General features: G+C 44.4%; 1 protein-coding gene across 2 annotated transcripts in view; it reads right to left on the bottom strand.

The window, feature by feature from the left end:
- Positions 1-24,395, bottom strand: part of LOC135901313 (cell adhesion molecule Dscam1-like) — a 162,983-nt gene that overhangs the window by 15,370 nt on the left and 123,218 nt on the right. For both annotated transcript variants that reach the window (XM_065431056.2, XM_065431058.2), the window contains exons 6-15: positions 15,121-15,444; positions 13,884-14,029; positions 11,431-11,692; positions 10,245-10,406; positions 9,014-9,313; positions 7,614-7,733; positions 6,550-6,723; positions 5,393-5,540; positions 4,212-4,360; positions 881-1,012 (exon numbers count right to left, since the gene is read on the bottom strand). In XM_065431056.2, coding sequence (XP_065287128.2) covers positions 881-1,012; positions 4,212-4,360; positions 5,393-5,540; positions 6,550-6,723; positions 7,614-7,733; positions 9,014-9,313; positions 10,245-10,406; positions 11,431-11,692; positions 13,884-14,029; positions 15,121-15,444 — 1,917 coding nt within the window. The remainder of the gene's footprint in view (positions 1-880; positions 1,013-4,211; positions 4,361-5,392; positions 5,541-6,549; positions 6,724-7,613; positions 7,734-9,013; positions 9,314-10,244; positions 10,407-11,430; positions 11,693-13,883; positions 14,030-15,120; positions 15,445-24,395) is intronic.

Below are 24,395 nucleotides of genomic sequence, written 5' to 3'. Positions count from 1 at the left end.
AAACCTTTTTCTAAGCCGTAGCATAGAGTAGTCGAGAAATGAAGATGTAAGAACAAAAGCACCTGAAAGGCTGCTGCGTTTCATGTCCGGAATTGAACCAAGGATCTTAGAAAAAAATTCTGGAGGTACGCTTAGCTTCGTACGTGCCGTTATGGCCAAACCTGTATACCGGCATTGTCTAAAAAAAAAAAGAAGATATACACGTGTATGCACTGCCTATTGTGAGTCAAATATAGTTGGCGATGTTCAAGTAGCTCACCAAATAAAATATTGTTCAAAAAATACGTGCGGTAGGCGTGCAAATGCTCGAGTTTGCTCAGAGGTGGAGAATGTCTTTTGGTTTTTGTGAACAGCCACCAATACAAATGCTACAACGTGTAATACCATTTCTTCCTTTATTCCGCATCATCGCTTCATTAGCCGACTTCATATACTCGCAAATTTTCCGACATTCATCTAAAACAGCGTCCAAGTTTTTTGGAGCAGGATACTTGCACGGTTATGTGTTGGTCCAACGTGTAGCTGTACCCTCTAATACTGAATGCAGTGAATTGGACGCATTTTTTTTCTTCATCGAGTTTATTTGAGGCTTCAATTTTATTTTAACAGATGAACTGCTCCGCTTGTCCCTTATCAACACGAGATCATTCATGTCCCCTTCAATTGCAGCATTTTATCTTCTCATGTTGGCCTTATGATGATTCTTACGAAATCTAAAGAAAATATCCCAAAATATTGTCGCACAGCATGTATGTGTACCGTTCTTTGAATAAGGTGCCTCCGTTCATAGAAAAGCTTCAACAGTTAGAGCCCAAACTGATGGTTTCAAAACTAATGATCCTCATGTGTTCACTGGCCAGCTTTGAACGAAAATGCCTACCGATGCTCCTTTTGTATTGTACGATGTACTTGGTGATGGGCGAGTTCCCGTCGCTGGGACTTTTCCACAAAACGGTGACAGATCGGCTGAGAACGTTCAGCGCTTCCGGCCTGGGAGGCTCATCGGGCCTGTCTTGGAGAAAAATACAAACATGATGGCGACCAACTTGGGTCACAGGTCTTAAGCATGCACATCTGCTTAGTTTGTTTTCTGTGCTAGGATGAAAAAGTCGTGGACTTTTGTACACTAAATTAAATAGGGGCGAATGCGTGTAGGAAAAGTTTACAGCCAAGTATGTGGAGAATATATTGACTTAATGCTCGAAAAAAAAAGGAACACTTCATTATCCTAGCGTCTACGCTGTCAAATGATATTGAACTATAACCATTTTTTAATGTTCGGGTAACTCTGGGAGTATCTGCATGCTTCCCTTTCCCTACGCCTTTCAGTTCGTGCGCATCCCATGATCAATGTACCTCGACAAGGTGCACATATATAGAAGCAGTTAGGATATCGAGCGCATTCGCTTCGCTCACCAGAAAGAAACAGTTCGCCACTGCCATCGACTTGTAACGATTTTGTCTTGCTTTTACCGCTCTCGATCGCCTTCTCTGGCCCGAACCCTCTCCCGGTTTCGCGACGTGATTCGCGTGGCTTCGAACAAATAGGTTCACTCTTTTCCTCCTCGCAGCTGCCTACATAGACGGACAGTTACAGGGCGATGCTGTTTCAACCGAAGTACTAAATAATTGGTACATGATCACTTGCCAGATAATCGTTCGTTATTGTAAAGGTCCATAAACCTATCGACTACCTTAAAAAACAGCCAGCGCATTGATCACGTGTTGCAGGTTGAGGATTGAGACTTGATGCATGAGCAGCCGTTTTGCATGAGCAGCAACTATTTTTGTAGAAACTAAGAACGCTTGACCTTCCCGCCTCACAAATATTCCAACACATAGTCAAGAGCATTTTGGCGCATACCATGGGGAATGGGTTTATCCTGTGACGTTCCTGCCTAGGCCCTTTAAATTTTGGTGCATGCAAGCATTCCTCTGTATGTAAATGTTTCAGTTAGACGCTAACAAAAAGCTTCATAGGAAAAAAAGTATCACGCCATTTCAGTCCATAGCCCTTTTGCCTACAGATATAGTTTCATCGAAGAAAGCGTTTTAAAACTCAAGAATGTGGTGATATTCTGCGCGTGCACTGTACAACGCCGAATGGGAAGCATAATAAAATTTTTGGTCGTGGTACATCCTTGCTGTGTAGTGGCGCTCTACGGAACATTGCGAATATGTATAAAATGCAAGCAAGGCACTATATGTGTACATATATATATATATATATATATATATATATATATATATATATATATATATATATGAGGAGCTGTATGAATGGACCAATAAAGAGCGCTCAGCACTTATACAAGACGTATAAATTTTAGCGCTTCACAGAATGTGTAGTGGCATTTCTTTTGGTAATACACTCAGCATTAGAGGGCCATTAATTGAGCCGACGAGGGTAACGAACAAGAATCCCTGAACTTTTCTATTCGTAACGATGGAATTCGGATAGTGGAAAAATCGGACCTCGGTCTCCAACAGAAGCGCATCGCCAAATTTATGATTTCAGGGCTATCTGCATTAACGAATGACAAAGACAGGCGTTAGCTTAACTTGCGTTGAGTGCAACATAAAGTGACATCCCAAGTGACTCTCCTTCCTTGGTGCATATCCACATGGAGAGGGAAAGATGATATATATATATATATATATATATATGAGGAGCTGTATGAATGGACCAATAAAGAGCGCTCAGCACTTATACAAGACGTATAAATTTTAGCGCTGGGCGAGATATGGCAGCCGCTATTTCCAGAATGGCGCCACGAGCGCGGCGTTTAGACACCTTCGTGTCGAAAGTATGACAAAATCTTGCCAGGGTTACCTTCCCTGTAATGCTACAAGTACCATTTTCTTTTTTGACGCTATGCAATAGACAATGTACGCCATCATCTAGCCGGGCGCCGCTTGCCCGACAATCTGACGAAGAGCGGAGGGGAAGTAAAGAAGTGGTTCGCCGCGAGAACTCGGAGAACTCGTGAACCGCAGGTGCGAAGGCGAGCGTCGGAGGAGGTGACGAACGGCAAGGTTAAAAGGACGCCGATCGATGCTCAGTTTCTTCGCCGCGCTGCACGCAACTAGCATGAGAGGCAGGTTTGACGAGCTCCAAACGCCTAGGAGAGCTGTGCGCAGGAAGCCACTTGCACCTCGAGGCCGACGCCACAGTCCACTACCTGCATCGACTCCAAGCTCTTATTCGGCTGCAGGTTTGACGATGATCATCGCCATCCTATTTAAAGGACTGCTTCTCCTTCCGCTTCACGTTGTCGATACTCCTTTACAGCTAATTAGTGCTTCCTAAGCTTTAATTTTGTAATGGGGCCCACTTAATGCTTACTCTAAAGCACTGCAGCGGAGACCTTTCTCAAGCTGCTACAAAATCATATTTAGTGAGGTGTTACTGAAGCGCGCTGACTAGTTTTGTCGAAGGAACACGTTTCCTCCTGCTCAGCAGTCCCGATATAGTTGTTGAAGTCAAAATCTCTCTTTAAGTATGAATCTTAGCCTATCTTAGCCTAATGCGACATCTTGTGATGTTATGATCATGACGAGAATTTACTTCACACGGGGTTCACTAATGAGTAGGAGCATGATATTTGAGAAAAAAATGCCAAGCATAGTGCGCAAAACAATAGCACGAACAACTTCTCGATGCGATGATTTTCTCCGTCTTCAAACACATATGAGATCAGTCAACATCAAGGACTGACACTGCGATTTCTGTTGCATGCACGCTGTTAGTACTGCAACAATCACTTGCACGGAGGGCAAGGAAATGTGGCAAACACAATTTGTGTGTTGACAAACGCTAATGGTGCCGCAGGAAGTGCGCCAACACAATTTCACTGTGATTTACAGTCAATTTACGCCGTTATTTAAAGGTGGCGTTGGCTTCAGTTGCAGGCGTCACCGTGTAAATATAACTGTGCCGGTCGAATGGCAGGGGGAACGGTTAAGTTTTATGTTGAGAATGACTAGGGCTGATATGTTGTAGGTGGTAAGAAAGAAAAAAAAACAGTAAGAGTGCTGCTGCAGAAAACAGAAAAGCGAGACCCAATTCTACCACGGAAAGAATTTGTGAACTCAAGAGCTGCTTCTTTTTCCCCCGAGAAGTCGGTCCTGAGTTCTCTTTTTTTTTTTTGCGAAGAACGCTAAAAATAAAAACGGCGGATATACACCGACGACATTACGATGAGGCCTACCTTGTATGGAGAGGTGTGTCACCTGCTCGTCGTGCCCGTAGGCGTTGGAGACCTCGCATTTGACGGTACCGGTGTCATTCTTCTCGGCGAGCAGTATCATCAGCTCGGACCAGGGAGACTCTTCGCGGGAGTGGTCTTTGATGGTGTACCTGCAGCCGCGGGAACCGAAGTGGGCACGCCATCGGTTGTGCGTCCGTTGGGAGGCCGACGGTAGAGCATACGTGGTCAGGGCGAGGGCGCGATAACAGTGCATCGCGAGGACCGCACCCCTACTTTTGACCTTTTGAAACACTTCGCCAATGACACCTTACGAAAGCCATTAACGAGCAGGCGATGTGTCTGATGCGGAGTGCTGGGCTTTAAATGAGAACTATAGGAGAAGACTGCCTCCGGCAACGTTCCAAGTTGGGGTGCTATTCATTTGAACTCTGAATGCCTTATTCACGAGGCTAAACACGTTTGTAGAACTTTCATCTATAAGTTTGCGAATCTTAGTATAAGAATTCACGTGTGTACTTCAATCACTCATGTCATTTCACAAACGCAATAAAATTCGAGATACGTATGCACTGATGAATTGAGATATCGTAGTGTGTGCGCATGTGTGCGCGTGTGTGTGCATGTGTGTGCGTACGTGCGTGCGTGTGTGTGTCCGTGTGTGTGCGTGCGTGTGTGTGTGTGTATGTGTGTGTGTGTGTGTTTGTGTGTGTGTGTGTGTCTGTGTGTGTGTGTGTGTGTGCGTGCGTGTGCGTGTGCGTGTGTGTGTGTGCGTGCGCGTGTGTGTGCGTGTGAATATTACTATTCACCGCAATATTTTACTCACGTTGCTCACGTGCAGTAATTTATGCTAAACAGAGCGGTCTCCCTTTAGTTCTCCCTACTTGTTCATGCACGCTTATAAGCGGTGAAACAAATACCCAACATACACGCTGTGAATTTTGCTTTTATTTCTTAGGATCTAAGCATCAAAAATTGTTAAACAAAGCTGCAGGCAACTCCCTTGTACTTTGCACCGATAATCCAACATAAAATCAAAACAGCTTCAAGTGAAGAAGTCTTGAAACGCGCAAACCGGTGAGGTAAACATGTGTACGTGCATGTGTTCTTAGCCGTGCAAGTAGAACAATTTGGCTCCGTTACATTTTAAGCACAAAAGCACATTCACATATTCGGTTGCGTACCTGGGAATGGAGAATGCTTTGATGGGCTTGCTGTCTTTTGACCAAAAGAAGCTGATGGGTTCGTCTCCCGTGGCTTCGCAACGAAGCTTCACCACTTGTCCCCTTCCCGCCATGTGGGACATGAAGCGCTGCCTCACTTTGGCTGGAGCTGTACCGAACATGAAATCAAAACGAAAAGCATCACCTCCGCACTTGTTAAATCTTAAATAATATTAAATGACAAGCTGCAGCAAGTAGAAGCTTTGTTTTGCGCTACGGTTGCTTTCTTTCGTTGGACTCTTTTTTTCTAAAGCTGGGCCAAGTAACTATAGAATTGCCTTTCACTTTGCCGAGAGGTAAACCCCTATGGAGGCTCCCACGATCTGAGAGAGCAGCATTCTGGGCCAAGTTGCTAATTCATTACTGAAGTATTATTGTGCAACAAAAAAGACATGGACGTAAGAGAAGAAGACACACCAAGTGCAACTTGAGGAATGGAGAGATTTCGGCTAGATATACGTAACCAGCTCACTATCACGTGCATTATCACCGTTGGCAGTTCTAACCGCTATACGCGGCTATTCTAGGCAGCATCTCTTAACAACAGCAAACGGGGCGACTTAGTACTGGTTTATCCTTAAAAGAGGCACCTAAAACAAGAGACAAGGCGAACAAGAGATAGATGATGTGAGTCTGCGGGTCTTTGTGACTGCGCGATCGCTATACAATATTTTGTTAAGTAAGCACCGAATAGGTTGACAAATAGTCCTCCTGCGAACAAGGAAGACAGTTCACGTGTGCCGAAGACTGAGCAAATTGTTAGAAAAACTGCATGTATACATAAGCGAAGCGCAATGTTAGATAGAGATAGTGAAGCGGACGTCCTGGTGGCGCAAGCGCGGTATCTTTAAATGTTGCTTCAGCGCATTTACTTTTTTTTCGGTAAATTGCTGGGGTGTCGGCGCATGTACACTGTCTCCCTTGTTCGCCTAGTTCCTCGTTTCAGGTACTTCTATTCAAGATGAGCATCTATTACTTTTGTATATTTCTTGATCGATGACACGGAATTCACTATGACGATAAGCCTTTCTTATTTTTGTTGTAAATTACAGCGTGTCTGCCAACTTTGGAATTACTCTGATTACGTTTTTTTTAATTCATATTATCAATATCCTTACCGTGGACATTAACCTGCACCACGGTGTAAAGGGGCAGACCGACGCCGTTCGAGGCTTCACACATATAGCCGCCGGCGTCCGAGGTCTCAACTTCTTGGATTACGAGGGATCCGTTCACCAGTGCTTGCATGCGAGAGCTACTTATAACGGTGCGGAATTCGGCGCTTTGAGGTCCTGAAAAGACAAAATGCGACGTCAAAGGTAGAGAAAGATGTCAAATCCAACAGACAGCATCAGTACAGCTTTAATACAGGGGGTAGGTTTGTGGAAGAAACAATTCATCCATAAAAAAGATATTACATCCGCATTCTTTTAAACAACTCGCAAGATTAAATAGCTGCACAGAAAACGAAAGTGGGCGCACTATGAAATAAAGAAGCATAGTTCTTATTTTTTAAGTGCAGTTGCTATATTTAAATGAGCCAGCATATATTTTAGTAATGCTGCAGAGTTACCAGTTCAATAAATAAGCGTGGGAAGAACAGTTTGTTCTAATTGCTTCCGGGAGCAATGGAGTGCGGACGAGTAGCAATAAATAAGAACACCTCATTGTACTGAGTGCTTTAGAGTCAGCTATTTCTCGCTAAACTTGATGCAATATCAGTGACTGCCAGCGTAACGCGCACTGATGAGTTCATGGCGCCCAAACATGCTTGGTAGGTCGTTTGATAACGCTTGAACAAACGTAGTTAGCGCTTAACTTGCTATAAGCCGTGTTAGGAGTTTAAACGGTCACGCCCTCTCGCTGGGGTGTCCATAAGCAATCGTTAGCATGAATTCACAAATGTCGAACAGCTGTGTTTCTCATAGCCACTGCACAAGGTAAAGATTAAATTTAGGGTGTACTTTCAGAGCGGCAATTTAATTATTTACAACATGAAAGAACTAAATAGGGCGAGCAACCAAGAATATTATAGTACGTGCAAGGGTGAAATTATCTCCAGCTTCAATCGGAGCTTCCATTAGGTTGTCACCGACAGTATATATTTACGTAAGAAATGACCACAAAAGCCCCGCAGGCAGCCGAGTGGCGAAAGAGTGGTGCGAGAGGGAAACCTTCAAACCTGCCGACTTCTTCCAACGAACCCTAGGTTCAGGGGTCCCGTCAGCCTGGCAGTCCAGGGTCACTCGCTCGCCCGTCGTTACCGTCGTGTCTGCGGGCTCCAGCCGCCATCTTGGTGGTGCTGCCACAGAGTGAGCGAGAATTGAATGATAATAGGCGAATTTACCTCCTCAAAATTTGTTCACAAAATATTTTGAAGCTTGAGAAATATTACTAGACGCGTGTCTATTCCGCAAGTGTGCTTCGCTGCAGCGCATACTAGCCCTACCAGTGGCGACACCTGTTCTCGCACAAATGCAAACGAAGTTATAGCTGAACATGCTGGGGTTTGTGCCTTGTGCATGTTTTACATCATTTGAACCACTCATCTTCCTTTTCAATGTCATATTACAAACAAACAGGGCTTGTACACGCTGTTTGCTAAAGTGATAACGTCGTCAGTAGTTGAGCAAGATGTCTCGCAGGAAAGCTACTACACAATCAAGGAAAGGGTCATTGCCTGGTTTGCTCGTCCAAAATTGCCTTAGTTTACGTCCAGAAACCACCAGCGTACGAGCACTCAAGCGTACATAAATGAAAGACAAATGTATAGAGTCTTTCTGCAAACTTTCCATCCACATTTCAAAGAGCACTCATTGCATTTTTATTTATACTAGAACAACTGCATGAACTACGTGGGAATTGTTAGGATATAGAGCTCAGATGCTGAACGAAAAAAAGACGCGGTTCGATTCCCATCCGCGGTAACCGCACTCCAAACACTGCGCAATGCAACACGTCACTTTCGTAGACTTGTGCGTTCTCTTGTCATGAAGTGGCCTGTGCCACAAGAGCGCGGCGGCCTTTATAACCTCCAGGAATGTTGAAACGGTGCGAGGCAAAGGCTGAAAACCTCAACGCTAGGTAAACATGAGCAAAAGCGGCATCACATAATGACATGATATGACATCACTAACCGTCCCCCCCATATGTCTCGAGAACCGTCTCTAATATTTATAGGTTAGTGCTGGTTGTATACGAGAAAGAGATCTCTCCTCACCTTGTTTTGCGACTTCTAGAACATTCTAAAGCCGCATAGAGCCACATGGTAATTGCTACAAATGGAATCGCGTGACGTGCGCTAAGAGCGAGTGGATTTAAGTAGACGAAAACTGGGTTTGTGTTTCCAATCGGGAATTGAACAGAAGTAGATAACACGTAAATTTACTCAGGACGCTCTAAGGGAAATGCGGTCGTTCGGATTTCCTTATCTTTAGATACGACAGCTTTAGCGGTGATCTTCTACAAAGCATAATTAGCATCACTCAGGTACAAATAGCTCACGTTTGTGTTTAGGATAATGTTCCACGGTGTTGCAGCGATCAAGACATAGTTGGGAGAGAGTGTCCGATTTGCACTCACCGTAGACAACGAGTGGCGCGGAGTAGTTGACAGCGGCGGCTTCGTTAGCAGCCAGGCAGGTGTACACTGCAGTGTGCTCCTCGCGTAAGGACTTAAACACCAGCGTGGAGATGAAGTCGTCCACGTGACCAAACGAGACGCCTTCCCTTCCGGCCGACGGGGACGAGTCCAGGGGCACGCCGTCGCGAAGCCACGACAGACGTATGGGCGGGTCGCCGTCGGGCACACTGCAGGTAACGCTGGCGCGAGAGCCCAGCTGAGGTTTCTCCGGAAACGAGAAGGGCGTGATCGAGGGCGGCACTGTAGGAAACCGCATGTGCCGGGAGGGATGGGAAAGAAAGGAGGACAGAGGAAGAGTCGTTCATGTTCCCGAAAGAATAGAGGCGTTGTGCGCCTCAATCCGAGCTAGATGGTAAGGCAATATCTTTGAAGGTCCCCGCGAAAAACATGGGACAGTGAAGTGGCAGACACGCACACACAGCGCTGAATGTACTCAGCGCGGACGTCCGCCACTTGCCTATCTAGTTTTCTGCGCTGCTACATCCAAAAAATCACTGCGGGTTGCACAGTAGATCAGGTTTATGGTCGATATTCAGAACTGTTTAGCATTTCGGGAATAGATTCTGGATTTTGTCATAGAAGGCAAGCTCTCACGCCAGCCGCATCTACATAGGCTTCAAGTTAGGATGCATAAAATTACAGATTGCCCTTCTTCAATTTTCGCTGCGAGATTCTAAGAGCTATTCCTCTTCCAATACGATTATTCAAGCCAACAACATTGCTTCCCCAGGATGCTCAAGCCGAACGAACCTACATGGCAGGGAATAGAGAGCAGCGGGGGTGCGTCCAGCTGCAAACTGCAGCCCGTTGTGGAGAAATTATTTGCGAGTATTTCCCGACGGCTATCTTTCTGTCGCAGCTAAATTTTGAAATAGGGCCAAAACGAAGCAGCACGCTCAACGTATCAGGCATTTGATATCGTCTTTCCGCAAATGACGAAACGACTAAAACTGACAAACACAAGCAACAAACACGTGGGATACCAAACAGAGTACGCCGTTGATGACCACTTGGGCTTCTCACATTTTCTTTTGTTATTTCGAGCGCGAAGCTTCATTGTTCGATAAATAAGAATGCATACAATGCGATGTGTACAGTATGTGGCGCGTACCTTTATTTATAGATGCCTGAACGCGACTGGGTTTGAAATTGATATGACGTGCGGACTTACCGAGAACCCTGAGGTAGAGGTGGTTCCGGGCTTCGCTGCCATGCTCGTTGCGTACCGTGCAAGAGTAGCGCCCTTCGTCGTCCTTGCGGCTCACGGTCTCCAGTACGAGGGAGCCGTTCTGGTACGGCATCACGCGTTTACTGCTGGGCAGGCTCTTCCCGTCTGCGGTAATACGAAAGCTGAAACCTTCTCCTATGGTGAGCAATCTTAAAGCGTGCGCACGTTGAAAAAAAAAAAAAAAAACACTGCGAGTTACGCCTGAATGCTTTCCCCCTACACTTTCCTTAGATTCGTCATCAAACTACTTAGGCTGCTTCTAATTCTCTGAATAATAAGGTCCTGGCTTTCACACAAAATTATCTATTGCCAGGTTGCTTGCTCCTAATATCATGTGTCGAGTTGCGCTCGCTATTCCAAATGCACCGTCATGACAGTGAACACCGCAGGCTTAGTGGACTCATGTCTAGCTTGCATATACTTGCATCCTTGTCAATACCCATGAAAGTGAAGAAGCAATTGCCTCTACACTTTTATAGTTATATTGGTCTCTCTCGAGAAACGCCAGTGTAGTTCGGGGATCGTCGCACTGGAGGCCTTACAGGGAAGTGGTGAATTTAAATCCCAGCGGCAGAAGATTAGCTATTCGTCTAATTAAATTTCTGTTCCCGTCACACTGAAATTGAGAAGGTTGCTCGAGATAAAACTCTAGTCCATAATTTATAGATCACACGAACGTAAGGGAAGGAATTTTGCTTCATTTATGCTTATTGAAGAATCATTGTGGTTTGGCCTAGCTGGTGTTTACGTGGCTCGACATTAAAGCCTCGGATAACTTCATACTCATTTAGACAAAATGTAAGCTCCGTTGATTGAGCCACCTAGATTTCTTGCTGTTATGGCAAATGTGTAATTCATTCGTGTGCTCTTATTTGCATAGCATTTTGTGCACTGAAAACTCTACAACCTCTATTTATTGTTAAATACATTTTGACAGCGTCACACCCCGCTTCTAATTGATTATTTCTTCACCTTATGCCCTATAAATGCGTCTCTGGTCCTGACCCTTCATTCGGACATCACTAACGATCACCTGGTCCCAAAGTATAGACTTTACCAGGATATATATCGCGTTTGTCCGTGCGTCGCACGTTGTTCTACCGCTGAGCGGTGTATTTAATGCACTCACCTTTACGCCAGATGACCCTGGTCACGGGAAATCCGGAGTACGGGCAATGCAACATCGCCCTGCGCCCCGCCACTACTGTTCGATTAGGCATCGTGTGCACCGCTGGTGGACCGAGCACGTTCAGGCGACCGGAGTGGGCGTCCGAACCGTGTTCGTTGGACGCCTCGCAGCGGTAGGCACCGCCATCTTCGGGCCTGACCCTCGTGATGTTTACGAAGCTGATCACGGACCCATCCCGGCTCACGTAGTCACCGACACGGACCTGCGAGGCGCCGCCACCCGAGACCACCAAATGATGCTGCCACGTCCTGCTTATGTGTTTGTACACCTCGGACACACGAGCGTGTTCTCTGCGGCATTCACTTCGCATGCGTCAGCTTTTTGATCCCTTTATTTTATTTTACTTTTGTCTTTGGTGTTCTGAGCATCGCACACGTAATGTGAAGACATGGGATCGCTACCCACCAGCGGTCAGTTGTTTCTTCATCCATTTTCATTTCCATTATTTATAAATTCTTCAATTCGATTGGAAAGTACAAACAATTTCCCCCATGTTGTCCGTGGCGCCGTTAATTTTTTTTTCTAAGTTTGCTCTTTAGTACTTTATATCATCCCACATGTGAAGCAAGAGATAAAACCACAGGAAAACTAAAAAAAAAAAACTTCGAGTCAGTCTGCACGAAATGAGCATTTTGTACTCTTGGAGCCTTTCGTGCGCAAGTCAGCAATTGAACTCCTTCTGCAGCCTTTGAACAGGAACGACATGTTACGACTCTTCACGTTTCATGCGTCACGCCAACTGCTCGTTACATCCTTTCGAGAGAGAGGGCGACCAAGCTTTGCAGCGTTTATGACGTTCCTTGCTTTCCACCGTTATAGCCCGACCACGCATGCGTCTTGCAATAGGGGTTAAACTCGTCAGTACAACCATTGCGATGTCTGATGTCGGCGCACTCAGCGGCGTAGACAGACACTTGGTTTAATGAGGGACGTTTCCAGGTAATCATTAAATTTCGTGTGGCTGGCATCGTTCTGGCCAAACTACGCGGCCTCAATTTTTCAAATGAGGCGCTCTTCAGGTAAGCACCACATCGCTCCTTCAATTCCTTTCTAATCAGTACTCGCCGCGGCCGTAATTTGCGTAATGATATTGCGAAACTGCGTCAGGGCCCATTTAAGAACCTTGCATCACACCGAAACATGTAGTGGGCACTGCATAAATGTAAGGCAAATGACTTGCATGGAAAGAAACTGGCAGATAACGTAAAGTGCAACACATCTGCACCTCATAAGGTTTTTGCTGCATACGTGATGAACTTTCCTTGTACGCTGAATTTGAATTCGGTAAAAAAAAAAAACTGCCTGCGCAAGAGCGCAAAAAAAAGAAAACTCCCTACAGCTTTACTTGTCCGCGTTATTTGGATGCAAGATTTCCACTTAGAATAAGTTGTTTCTTTAATACTATAATTTTTTAATTATTTATTGAGATCATTGCCTCAACCAACTAGTAGTAACTAATGCTAGATATGAACGAAATCCGCATGTTTAGCCCATGCATATTATTTTATTCTGTGTAATTTAACAGCTCTTTTTCTTCGTTGTGGTAAAACTGCATTCAACTTCAGTTCTTACCGTCCGTACAATGTGCTCCAGCAGTTTAGAAATCAGTGAAACCTACAATTTGCTGGAATCCTTTAATATATCAAGCTGATGCTCCCCCCTTTTTAAACTTTATTGGCGGACCACTGCCACATAGATGAACTAACCAACAAGAGGACTCACAATGACGTCAGAGGTAGATTTTCAGCACGTTTTGCTTCTTTCAACTTCTAGGTTGCTCCAAATTTCGACTAGTTGTGCATGCCGATGCCTGCCTTAGTAAGCGGCTGGTTACGTATGCAGATATTACAATATGTAATAAATATGCTTGTGCAGTTAGGATAAAATGTCGCACTCTTGTTAAATCTTTCAGCTGCAGCGTATCCAAGAGAGGGAACACATCACAGTACGTCTTCCAAATGTTCTACTTTGTGTCATGTTTGCGACTTTCTCATGCAATATGACGCTGCGAATTAACTTGTCAGGGTGCGATGCAGTGCAGCTCCTTGTATTTTTTTTTAACCACAACCCCTTAACACGACGTCTTCAAGAGTCGCAAGAGAAAAAGCGCTCTTACAAGATAGATTAGGTGGCACGCATGCAAAAATATTATAATCGACTCCAAGAACTGCAAAATTGGCTGTCCACTGCAACGTTTACGTTTTTCGTGGAAAAGACTGGTTCTCTTTCTTAATGCTATTCATTCATTTATTCGTTTTTCCATATCTTTCACTCAGCGACAGGAAACCTTTCAATTTTTTTTTCTTGGTTTGTTCTGCCGCAAACACAGGTTTCCTCCAAATCAGACAAGAAGTTTTAGCCAACGCAACAAGAGTATGGCAGGCGGTGCTTACTCGGCTGGAGTCCTGAACTTGGACGTCATAAATAGACCACGTTATCTGGGGCAGTGGGGTTCCTGTGGCTGCACACCGGAGGGACACTGGCTCGTCCCGCCGCACGACGATATCGTCAAAGTGGGAAACCAGCACGGGTGGCTCCGCTGCACAAAGGAGGCACGCATTCAAAGAACGCTGCTTTATTTTGCCGATACCAGCGCCATTCGAGAAATGACTCGTTATCTAAAGCCATTAGTGGGCGACACATTGGCGAATCAGGTGGAGCGGGTGTTTGGAGCTTCTCTGCTGCGAAAGGGAGGGATCCCTTACGGGGCAGTCAACGGTCACCAGGAACTGGGCTGTCTAGCAAGAAAGCAAAAAAAAGAAAAGGGGGGGGGGGGGGGGCTCGCAGACAGTCATTATGCAGATCGGAAACAATTAGAAAGGGAAGGGGGATGGCTACCCTGCAATTAGAACAAATTATTAGGCTGTTCATTTGTCAGGGGTAAAGAGCAATTATCCAGCAGAAAAGCGACACCCCTACTTCGTTTCCGGAGGCGTATAGGTTGCATTTGGCATCTCTATTGTTTTTTCAATGGCTACTTATTGTGTATTCACACGATGTGCAGATAGACCAGCACCAAATTTAGAACCAGCTTCTAAGGCAGTCCAGCTAGGGACATTAATATTTATATGCCTTGATAAGACGGAGTGCATTTCGCAAATGTTCCCCGCGTGTCACAAATGATTACAGGCTTCTTGTTGTGCTGTGCCGATCTGTCTATGCAGCAACCGTATATCTGCCTAAGCTGTAATTTCTTTCATGGCTGCCTTATAATTACAGAAGTGCTCACTGAATTTTTGCTTTCTTATTCTTTCTCTTTGACCTCACGTGCGCCCTTTAACCTATCAGTCAGATGCACGTAAACCGGCACAAAATGTCCTCGCTGTATTCAAGAGCAGAAGCCTGCATTTTCGATAGATCACTTCCTGGGATATTTTCACGTTTGCGTGACGTGGCATTCTCGGCAGATCTTCCCTTGGACGACAGGCATTCAAGTGCATTGAAAGATCAGGCTATCTACACGTAGACATGACCTGAGGAAAACCATCCCGTCAATATGAACCCTTCACCGTGTGTTAGTCAATTAATGCTCACTATAAAAGCGATGTCTCAAAAAGAGCTTGAACCCGAGGTGTTGCAGCACTGCGGCAACGACAGTATCCGTGCAGGTCGCTGTGAATGCTCACGCACACTTGACGTGGACGTAGGCGTGCGCCTGCGAGGAGTCCCTCTCGTTCGTCGCGTGGCACTGGTAGACGCCGGAGTCGTCGCTCTGCGCCGCCTGTATCCTCAGCGCGTACCGGTTGAGCATCAGCACGCGCCGCGACAGTGACGCAGCGCTGCCGCCGCCGGCCGACGTCGCTGCTGCAGCAGCGGAGGGACCCACGATCGGCCGTCCGTCCTTGGACCACGTGACCGATCGTACGGGAAAGCCCGAGACGCTGCAGTTGAGCGTCAGCGAGTCGCCCGACCGCACCTCCCGGGTTCTGGGCCACATTTGTACTTCCAGAGGTTCTGCGGGAAGCGGAGCAGCAGGGATAAGAGAGAACGAATGCGACTGCACCAGCGTAGTAATATACAAGTGAACAACAGAAAAGCTAGCTTCCCACGTGATGGAAAGCTCAATGATTGGCGCGAAACATCACTTGATAGCTCTTGAGCATTAGGCGGCTTCCATCATTCTCGCTCTTCGCAGAGCAAGGGTCTCAACCTTTGCAGCCACGATGCCTTGAAGTACCATATTGGGGTTTACTGTAGGTCCCTGTCACTAGGACCGCGCATTATACGACGACTGAGGTCTAAAGGATGCAAGCATTATCCTCAAGCATCATCCGCAGGCATTATCGTTAAGCGGCGCTGGCTAAGACTCCCAGTGGTAGGTTTAATACGTATCCAGAAATACCGAAGAAGGCGTCCTGGCGAAGATCGTACGTGACATACCACTGCGTTTGAACCGAAATTTTAATGAGGACAGTGGAAAGCAATAGAAAAGAAGAAAACGCCTTTATAAATACTTGTAAGGCTGGACGATAGGCTACAGTTGCCACCATAGCTAAACTGGCGAAGTGATGGACGCGTTACACGTACGAGTCTGCTTCGTGTCTTGCGATCTGCTTTCAGCGGTGCTAAGTTGCCTTTGCATCCACTTTCACTCATTTTATTTTATTCTAATTGGGAAGCTTATTGAAGACGTAATTTCTATTCATACCTGCTATTTATTGCCACTGTATTGAAACCGTCAGCTAAACACATAATCAGTGCACCCTACGTTACTTATTAGTAAATCAGTAACAATAATAAACTGGCTTATGTTGTGCCATAAATTGCATGCTCAGAACAACGCTATAATTCCTTAAATGCCCTCGCTCAAGTAAATTGGATATTTAATGAAAGATTCTCGGTAATTGTTTTATTTAGGGGCTATGTTATGTTTCGTTGAACAAAAATATCAAAATGTGCAAGGTGCATGTGACCTTACACGAAAAAAAAATATTGAAGCAAACTTTACTTGAAGAAGGCCGGTAATAATCTGAGAAAAATTGAAACGAAGAAGTTCAAATTCATCAAGGACGAAAGATAGCAAGTAAGAGAGTAGGCTGGTGCACTCGTGCCCGAGCAGCTGTGTAGAAAATTGTGCTGACGGGTGGCGCCTCTCAGAGTGCTGTGCGTAAATTCACGCCTTTAATTTTTTTTTGTTAAGGTATTCCAAAAGTCAAATACTATTAGTAAAGTGTTCAGCGTGACAAAACGCTACCATTTATTCCGCCATTTTTTCTACAGTCAAATATATAAATAAGTATACTCCAAATAGTACGGGACTATGCAGTCGTTACATTTATTCTACAACTTGAGCAAGAGAGAGAGAAAATAAGGGTTGGAAAGGCAGGGAGGTCAACCAGAACAGCATCCGGTTTGCTACCCTACATTGGGGGGGAAAGGGGAATAGAAAGAGGATGAAAGGAAGAGAGCAAATATACACACTGCCAATGGAAACAGGAAATGCAGGCAAGGCTTCGAGGAAGTACGTCACCGACAAACAGCAAAAACACGAAAAGAATATTCCATGGTTAGGGCAAAACGTATTACTTCAAAAGTGGGTACACTTCATGATGGTAATAATTAAAATGTGTTGTGATGATTGATGTCCTCAATCTTCATAGCGACTCACGACGAATGCCGCAACGGTACCGAAGCACCTTTTCTTTATTATTTTAGCCGTAATGCAATCATAGTGAGGGGACTTCAGCGCAGGAACTTTGTCGTTATATCAACGGTAACAAAAATTTTGGTAATTCCGGTATAAAAATTGATGACACAACCTCGAATGCCGCTTTGAGTAGCATTATTCGCCAAATTAGGACTACCGCGAAAACAAAGGTACACGCGAAGAAGGGGATGCAAAAAGTCTTGAAGTTATGAGTGGCTTTAGGCTAAGAAAGACGGTTATGCGAAATGCATCACATAAGAACTCGGAACTCGAGCTGACACGCAAAGCACGCAAGCACTTCTACTCAAACGGTAATAGCGTTAGGTAAACTAAAAAAAAAAGAAAGAAAGAGAACACAGCCAGACTCACGAAGACTCTCGTGCGTAAGTGATTAGGGTTAAACAAGAATATAACGCCGTAATTAATTACAAAAGACGTTTTCTTGGAGCGGTGTCCCTTTCCATTAGAGCGAGCGCTCTAAATTGTTCGTGTACTGCCCGTGCCCCACACTTGCGCTGCACAGGTTTTGCAAGCGGATTCGAAGTAGTCGGGTAACGTGGCTCCTATGCTCGAATCTTCTTTAAAAGATGTGCCGAAAAATTACGCACCTTTCTAGAGTTTGCCGTTAGGCCCGCGAAGAGAGGGACATGCATCTCTCGTTCTCAAAGTGCAAAAATGCCACGCAGTGCTATGTTGTTTGCAGTTATAGGGGCGAAGCGTATTCAGAAACGGGCAACGCTGCGTTGTCGTAACTTTTCGCGAATTTAGGCGTCATGGCCGCAAGGAGAAGCCGCTTACGCGTAGATCCTTAGGCTTTTGTTAGCGCGCCATTTGTAGCTCTGAGGTCTGAGACCTGAACTACAGATAGTCCGCCACCTGAGTACATCAAGTCAGCTCGACTATTTTTGCGATACTCCTAGTAAACAAATTTCCTCTAAAAATAATAAAAATAGTGTACAGAAACACATATTTTGCCCATTTTATCGTCTCCCATCATGCATTTTTGAAAGGCGGGAATACTTGAAGTCTGGTTATAGAGACGCTTTACTGCTCTGGTACTTCCACTTGCTTTAATTTTTTTAGTACCTACATCTTGAATATATATACGCCACCTTCGAATTCAAGCATCAGCAGAATTGGGCAGAAACGCGTGTTCTTGTGTTCTCTTCGTGCTAGTTACCTTTCGAACATTTCACCTTGTCTCATTATAATAATTAAACTAGGCGCAAGGCTTTCAATAAACGCCTGCACCTGCTACGGACTGCGTGAGTGGTGCACTTTTTGAAATCAGTGGTTTCTGTTTATATATCGAAACGTTCGAACCCCACAATTACGACTACCTGCCTAACTACACGTAGCATACTGGACCGGTAGTCTATATCTGAAAAAAAATCAAAAGAAAATGAAGGCACCTGGAACGTTTGTAGAAGTTTTGCACGCCCATGAAATGGACGCAGAACATATTTTGAAGATGTTCTGCGCTGCCGTAGCGGGTAGTACCAGGAAGCGAGAGGAGCACCAGGAAGAGCGGCAAAATGGCACACTCTACGCATTAGGTGACAAGCTTTTTTCTTCGTGCTGCCCTCTCTACCGATTCTGCGTAGTGCAAGCTGTCTTTTCTAAAACACTGAAATGCACTCCTACCGAAAGCATTGACCTAAAACCCAACAAACATTTCGCCAGCAATACCTGATGCGATTCCTTATCGCTCGCCGAGCGGTGTATCTGCAGCTTCGGCCAGAACAATATTTGCGCAGGATTGACGTCTTCAGCGGTGCATAAGTGACGAAGTGCATAAGTGCATAAGCACGATGTGACACTGCAATACAGCCCAAGGCTGGCCTTCAGTTGAGCTCTGTAATCACCATTAAGGTTGAGGGAAGTCTTGCGAATAGATGCTAACAACGCAAATGCTACTATAGCATAGTATTAAAATTAAACCCTGGAGAGCAGCATCTTAACGACAACGTTGCATGTTAGGTTAGCACAGGGTAGCTTGCCTGGCATTCAAAGTAAAAAATGGAGGCTCTTACAGTCCCGCGGTGCATGTCAAAAGTCAGAATAAACTTAAAGTTGTTTCGCTTTCTCGATGAACGTGGCTTTATATTTATCATAGGGTAAATTTTCCTTATAGTGATCAATTTTCACATAATTGTGCATAATCTACAACATCTGCGAGCTCTTTAGATACTTGCAGAAAGGCATTGCAGTTTGCATCGGTGTCAACAGCCTTACCGTGGACGAAGATAGACAGTTTTAAATAATACGTTGTTGTCTTGTCTTTTAATTATACTGTATTTGAATTAACACGGCAAGCTGGGTGAGTCGGTGATTGAACAAGTTCTTATGGGTGAGCAACGTAACCCGGACGAAAGGCGAGATATATATATCAAAACATTTATTTAAAAGACAAAAAAAAATGCACAAAGCGAGTGGGTGGAGCCCCTAATCCAGGGCCCCACTGGCTTGAGCGGTCCCCCATGCTTGGTCGAGGAGCGCTAGTTGCATCTCCCGATCCTCGCTGGCGAGCCAAGTCTCCCACTGCTCCCTTCCGGAAAGCTTGCCGGCTATTTTTGGTGTATTAATTTTGGGTGGCCTGTTCTGGCAGTCCCACGTAATGTGGGCGAGAGTTGGCCGGCCTCCGCACCACGGACAGCGAGCGCTGTACAGCGTTGGGTGAATGGCATTTTTCAAATAAAGGTTTGGAAATGTGTGCGTCTGTATTCGGCGTCAGTCATAAGAGTCCTGCCTGGATAGGTCAGAGTGTGGTGGACTGTACTTTCTTCGCTCGCGCCGCTGGTGCTCAAGGATGTCTCGTGGTAAAAAGGGGTTTTCGTCATAGTGGTCGACCGCTCGGTTGACAAAAGCACGAGCTTCGCCGTCCGCTCTCTCATTGCCCTCGAGTCCTGCGTGACCCGGGCACCAGATGATCACGTGTTTCTGCGTTAGGTTGGATCCTAATAGGTGAGTGGTGCTATGAGGAATAGTCTACACAATACGAGCACAGGCTAACAACTGGTTTCTTTTATCAAACAAGGGACAATTATATATACAGAAAATGTAAACGCGTGTAAAGTGACGTTTACAAGGATGTTAGCCTATCTTGCCATTCAAAAAATCAGTTTCTTTATCCTGCAGAGTGATCGAAGTCTGGCTGACGCATGCGCCCGAGTTTACATGCATGAAGTAGGCTTCTAGAATCTCGCGGTTGATTTGATTCATATCTTTTACATTATTACCGTTTGTTCAAACGTGGGTTTGCATAAGCAAACTCTACAATGCGCGCCCAGATTAGAACCTGTTTCATTCCTGATCGCACCTTGGTACTCCCTAAGGCGGATGTTAAGGCAGCGTCCCGTCTGCCCAAAGTACTTTTTGCGGCACGAAAGTGGAATGACGTAGACCTCTCCCACCGAACATGCCGCAAGCTGTACTTCCTCTCGCTTTCGTCCGGGTTGCGCTGCCCACCGATAGGAACAAATATACTGTAGTCAGTTTCAGAACACCAAAGCTTTTTGAACAATTGTGTTCTTTTAGATAATTATTCACGCAAAGCAAATGCCTCCTCTAAAGCAGGCAGAACATCTTGTAGATTGGCTAAGAGAACATATCAATAAATGTAGGAGAAGTACTGACACCATCATTCTAAGAGCGGGAAAATATATGGCCGAAGGGTAAGAAGCCGCATACCTTTAGCGCGCTGAGAATATTGCTAAATAATTGTGTGAGTCTCGTGCAATGCATTGGTGAACGTGGCAGCAGGGACAAAAAACAAAGATCAACGCTTATTGATCTCTTCAGTTTATATCAGGCGGTTTGGAATACAAAAAAGTAAAGTTTCATTGCAGAACCCAAAATCAATGGAGAGCTTGGAAGCCCGGCAGTAAGGTATTCAAAAGCGAAGAAGTAATAACTTGATGAAGGTCTCATCGCTGCTGGTTATATTTACTGAAAAACAGTATATATATATATATATATATATATATATATATATATATATATATATATATATATATATATATATATATATATATATATATATAAATTCCGCAATGACTTCCTTTGCAACCCTGAGCTTCTTTTCTTGTTCGATCGTTCGGTTTAGCCAGCGTGGGATATTCTCCCCGCGGAGAATAAAGTCAATTTTATCTCTGCGCCATTACTTTTAAATGCCACAAAATTAATTAAAACAGCCGTTGTTGCTTTTGCCCGCTCTCGCAGTCATTCCCCCATAGTGAGAACATCAATTTTCTGCTCGAGTCTATTGGCGCACATGAAATTTGCAAAAGGCACGACTTCTCATTGCCCGTGTTTTAGCAGGCAATTTGGAGATCCAATATTTTTTACTCTATCCAGTGCTTAGGCCCGAAATCATTTTTCTGGGCAAACCATTATACGTAACTTTGTCAAGAAGCACATTACGGGGACGCGTCTTACCAATTCAGAAAGCAATATAGGCTTGAAGGCCATGCGCTCTAATAATTTACAGCTAGCAGTAATAACAGGCTTCTCATTTCGCACAGTGGAGTTGGCGGATGCTGTATTATTTTACCCATTTCTTTGCGCGTGACTTAGAAAGTGCAACTGACTTGACATGATAGATATGGACGTTGGAATACATCACTTTCCATAACTGCACATTGCAGTTGCTCACGTAAGCTAGGCATTTGGTCGAGTGCACTTTTTTTCTTTATGTTAACGTTATGTCTAAGTTAAATATACAAATGTCCTGTGTTCCTTTATCCTACAAACAAAGGAGCTTGATACCAGTATTTGAGCAACCAGCTGAACGTGATTCAAAGCTAGCTTAAGTCAAGTTTAAGCCTCCGCTACGAGCGTTTCCGTAGAATGCATTTATTTCGTGCTCGTGTTGCTACGCACCAATGGCGTAACGTGTACTCAACCCAAAGTCCGTGTATTTAGCCCTACAAGAAAAGAAGAATATTAACAATTGTGCGCTTACCCTCATTCTGAACTCCATTCCAAGTATTATATTTGGTTTTCCACAACCCGATGAGTGAGGCTCGCGATTATAAACCCCGACGCTCAGAACATCACTTCAATCGGTGCAGATGACGCGAAACTGGGCTACACGACCCGTCTCACCCCTGTGAGTCTCAGCACTTCACAGAGAAGGGCAAAGAATGTTCGTGAATGTTCGTTTTGCTCTCCCATAGTGTGCGTTGCAAAAATATGGACAGCTTATTTCCGTGTAAACGTAATCCACTTCAATGGCCCCTTTCAGTCACCCAGCAACACTAAACGCAATCGCTTTAAAACATTTGTGGCCAAAGACAAGGTTTAAGGCACAATCCTTGGTAACAAGAAAATGTTTATTAGACGCAGCTACCAAGGTATATAACGTGCCCAAATGTTCACATACGTTCGAGCATTGTGCGTTCTTCTGCCGGTTAGCTCTAAAGGTGGCCTCAGCGTATTCAAAAAATATAGGTCGCTGTATGTTATTTTCTTTTCTAACTTGTATTTCTAATCGAGGCAAGTATTTTCTCTATATTTAGCATTTTCCCAAAACATTTATTGAAACCCTGCAGGGAAAGAAACAGACAAACGTTAGAAACTACTAGAGAAATGACAAAAAACGTGGGGAATGTTGTTATAATGCCTTTACGGCCACGCTGCTCTAGAGCGCTGAAGGTTTCATAGGTAATGCTCGATGGTTTTTTAAGTTGCTATTAAAAAAAATACACGATTGAAAATAACTTATTCTCTTTTATCGTGCAATAACAAAACGAATATTGAATAGCGCTTTCAAAAACGACCTGAAGGCAAATATGGTCCTAAAAAAAAGCCGATATACATATAATCTCCAGTTAGTTATGCGCTCAAACCATTTATCTCACCATCCTAAGACTCCTCAAGGGCGGAAGCACGAAACTGCGCCGATATCTGAAAGTAGGGGAAAATTGAGTGGAGTGAGCCATAATATGGCTCAGTCGTTGATGTAGATGTTCGAGAAGCTATATGAAGATCAAAACAAGCGCGCTGCTGATAATACCGCCGCCATAGATGATGTGGTGCAGGGAGCCTTTTCTCAATAATCTTTCTGGAGCCGTAAAACGGTGGGTCGACAGAAAAAAAAAAGAATGAAGCGCTCGCGAGCGCGGATCTAGAAGGGACAAATTTACATAAACATTGATCGAGGCACGTGCGGTGCAATCCTACTATGAATTGGAAACATGAAGATATCCTTACTTAAGATATCCGTACTTAAGATATCTCACGATTATTCATACAATAAATATTGAGCCCTTCTTATTGTTTTTTAATTACATTGTTTTTCGTTCTTTCCCATAATCTCTGTTTAGACACTTTTGGCTTCCCTTTGTTTTTGGCTTGTGCATTCTTCTTGAACTTTTGTTCCACTTTGATTTCTTATTTCCAAAGTTTGTACCATGCAGTCTGTACTGATTTGTACTGTGTAGCTTGCGCGCCTTTCTCTGCATTGCCGGAAGGCCTTGAAGTTATAAATTATGAAAGGAATAGTGGTGGCTCAAGAAATGAAAATCTTTGAACCACGCTAGTCGTTTTCAAAAACATAATAGTACGGTGCTTACGACGGTGAATTTCAAGCGACAGTAAAATCAATTCGGAAACCGTAAGCGGAAGGAAGAAAATTTGAACTGCTGTCCTAGTTCAATTTGTTTGTTTCGTTTCTCAGATTTGATGTTCTTAATTTTTTAATATGCAGCAAAGCATCAAAAGTATTTGCCGGCATCAACTTTCTTGAAGACTGTGATTCTCCGCCATTACACGTGCTTTACTATTTTTTTGTTTATGCGTGCTTTGGTATCACAAGGATAGCACATGATTTGCGCTTTATGGTTCTATTGGCCTTTGTTTATTTTTACTAGCAAGGACAATAACGTACAAGAACCTTTGAAACGATCACTTAATCTGAGCGGAAAAGGTTTTTTAGACTTAAGAGGTGCATTTTGGGAAATGCGACCGCACGTAGGAATGGAGTCCAGCAGCAATGAATAATAAGAGAAGCGTGAATTCTTTTTAACAAAATGACAAACTGGAATAGTGGGTGTAGGTTTATGTTTAAGAAAGTGGGCGATAACTGGTTCTGTATCTATTAAATGTTTGTGAAGTGCTCATCAGTCGTCTGTGTATGTCGCTAACCGCAAAGGAGTCTTAACGAACGTTTATTGAATTCGAGAAATGCATTTGACCTTAAGATAGACTATTTCAATAAAAGTCATTTGCCGCAAAATATACTTCATTTCGTTCAGCA

Source organism: Dermacentor albipictus, chromosome 3 (genome assembly GCF_038994185.2).
Source record: "Dermacentor albipictus isolate Rhodes 1998 colony chromosome 3, USDA_Dalb.pri_finalv2, whole genome shotgun sequence".
Lineage (NCBI taxonomy): Eukaryota > Metazoa > Arthropoda > Arachnida > Ixodida > Ixodidae > Dermacentor > Dermacentor albipictus.
The sequence above is the reverse complement of the archived record's forward strand: the minus strand, read 5'-3'. Positions and strand labels throughout refer to the sequence as shown.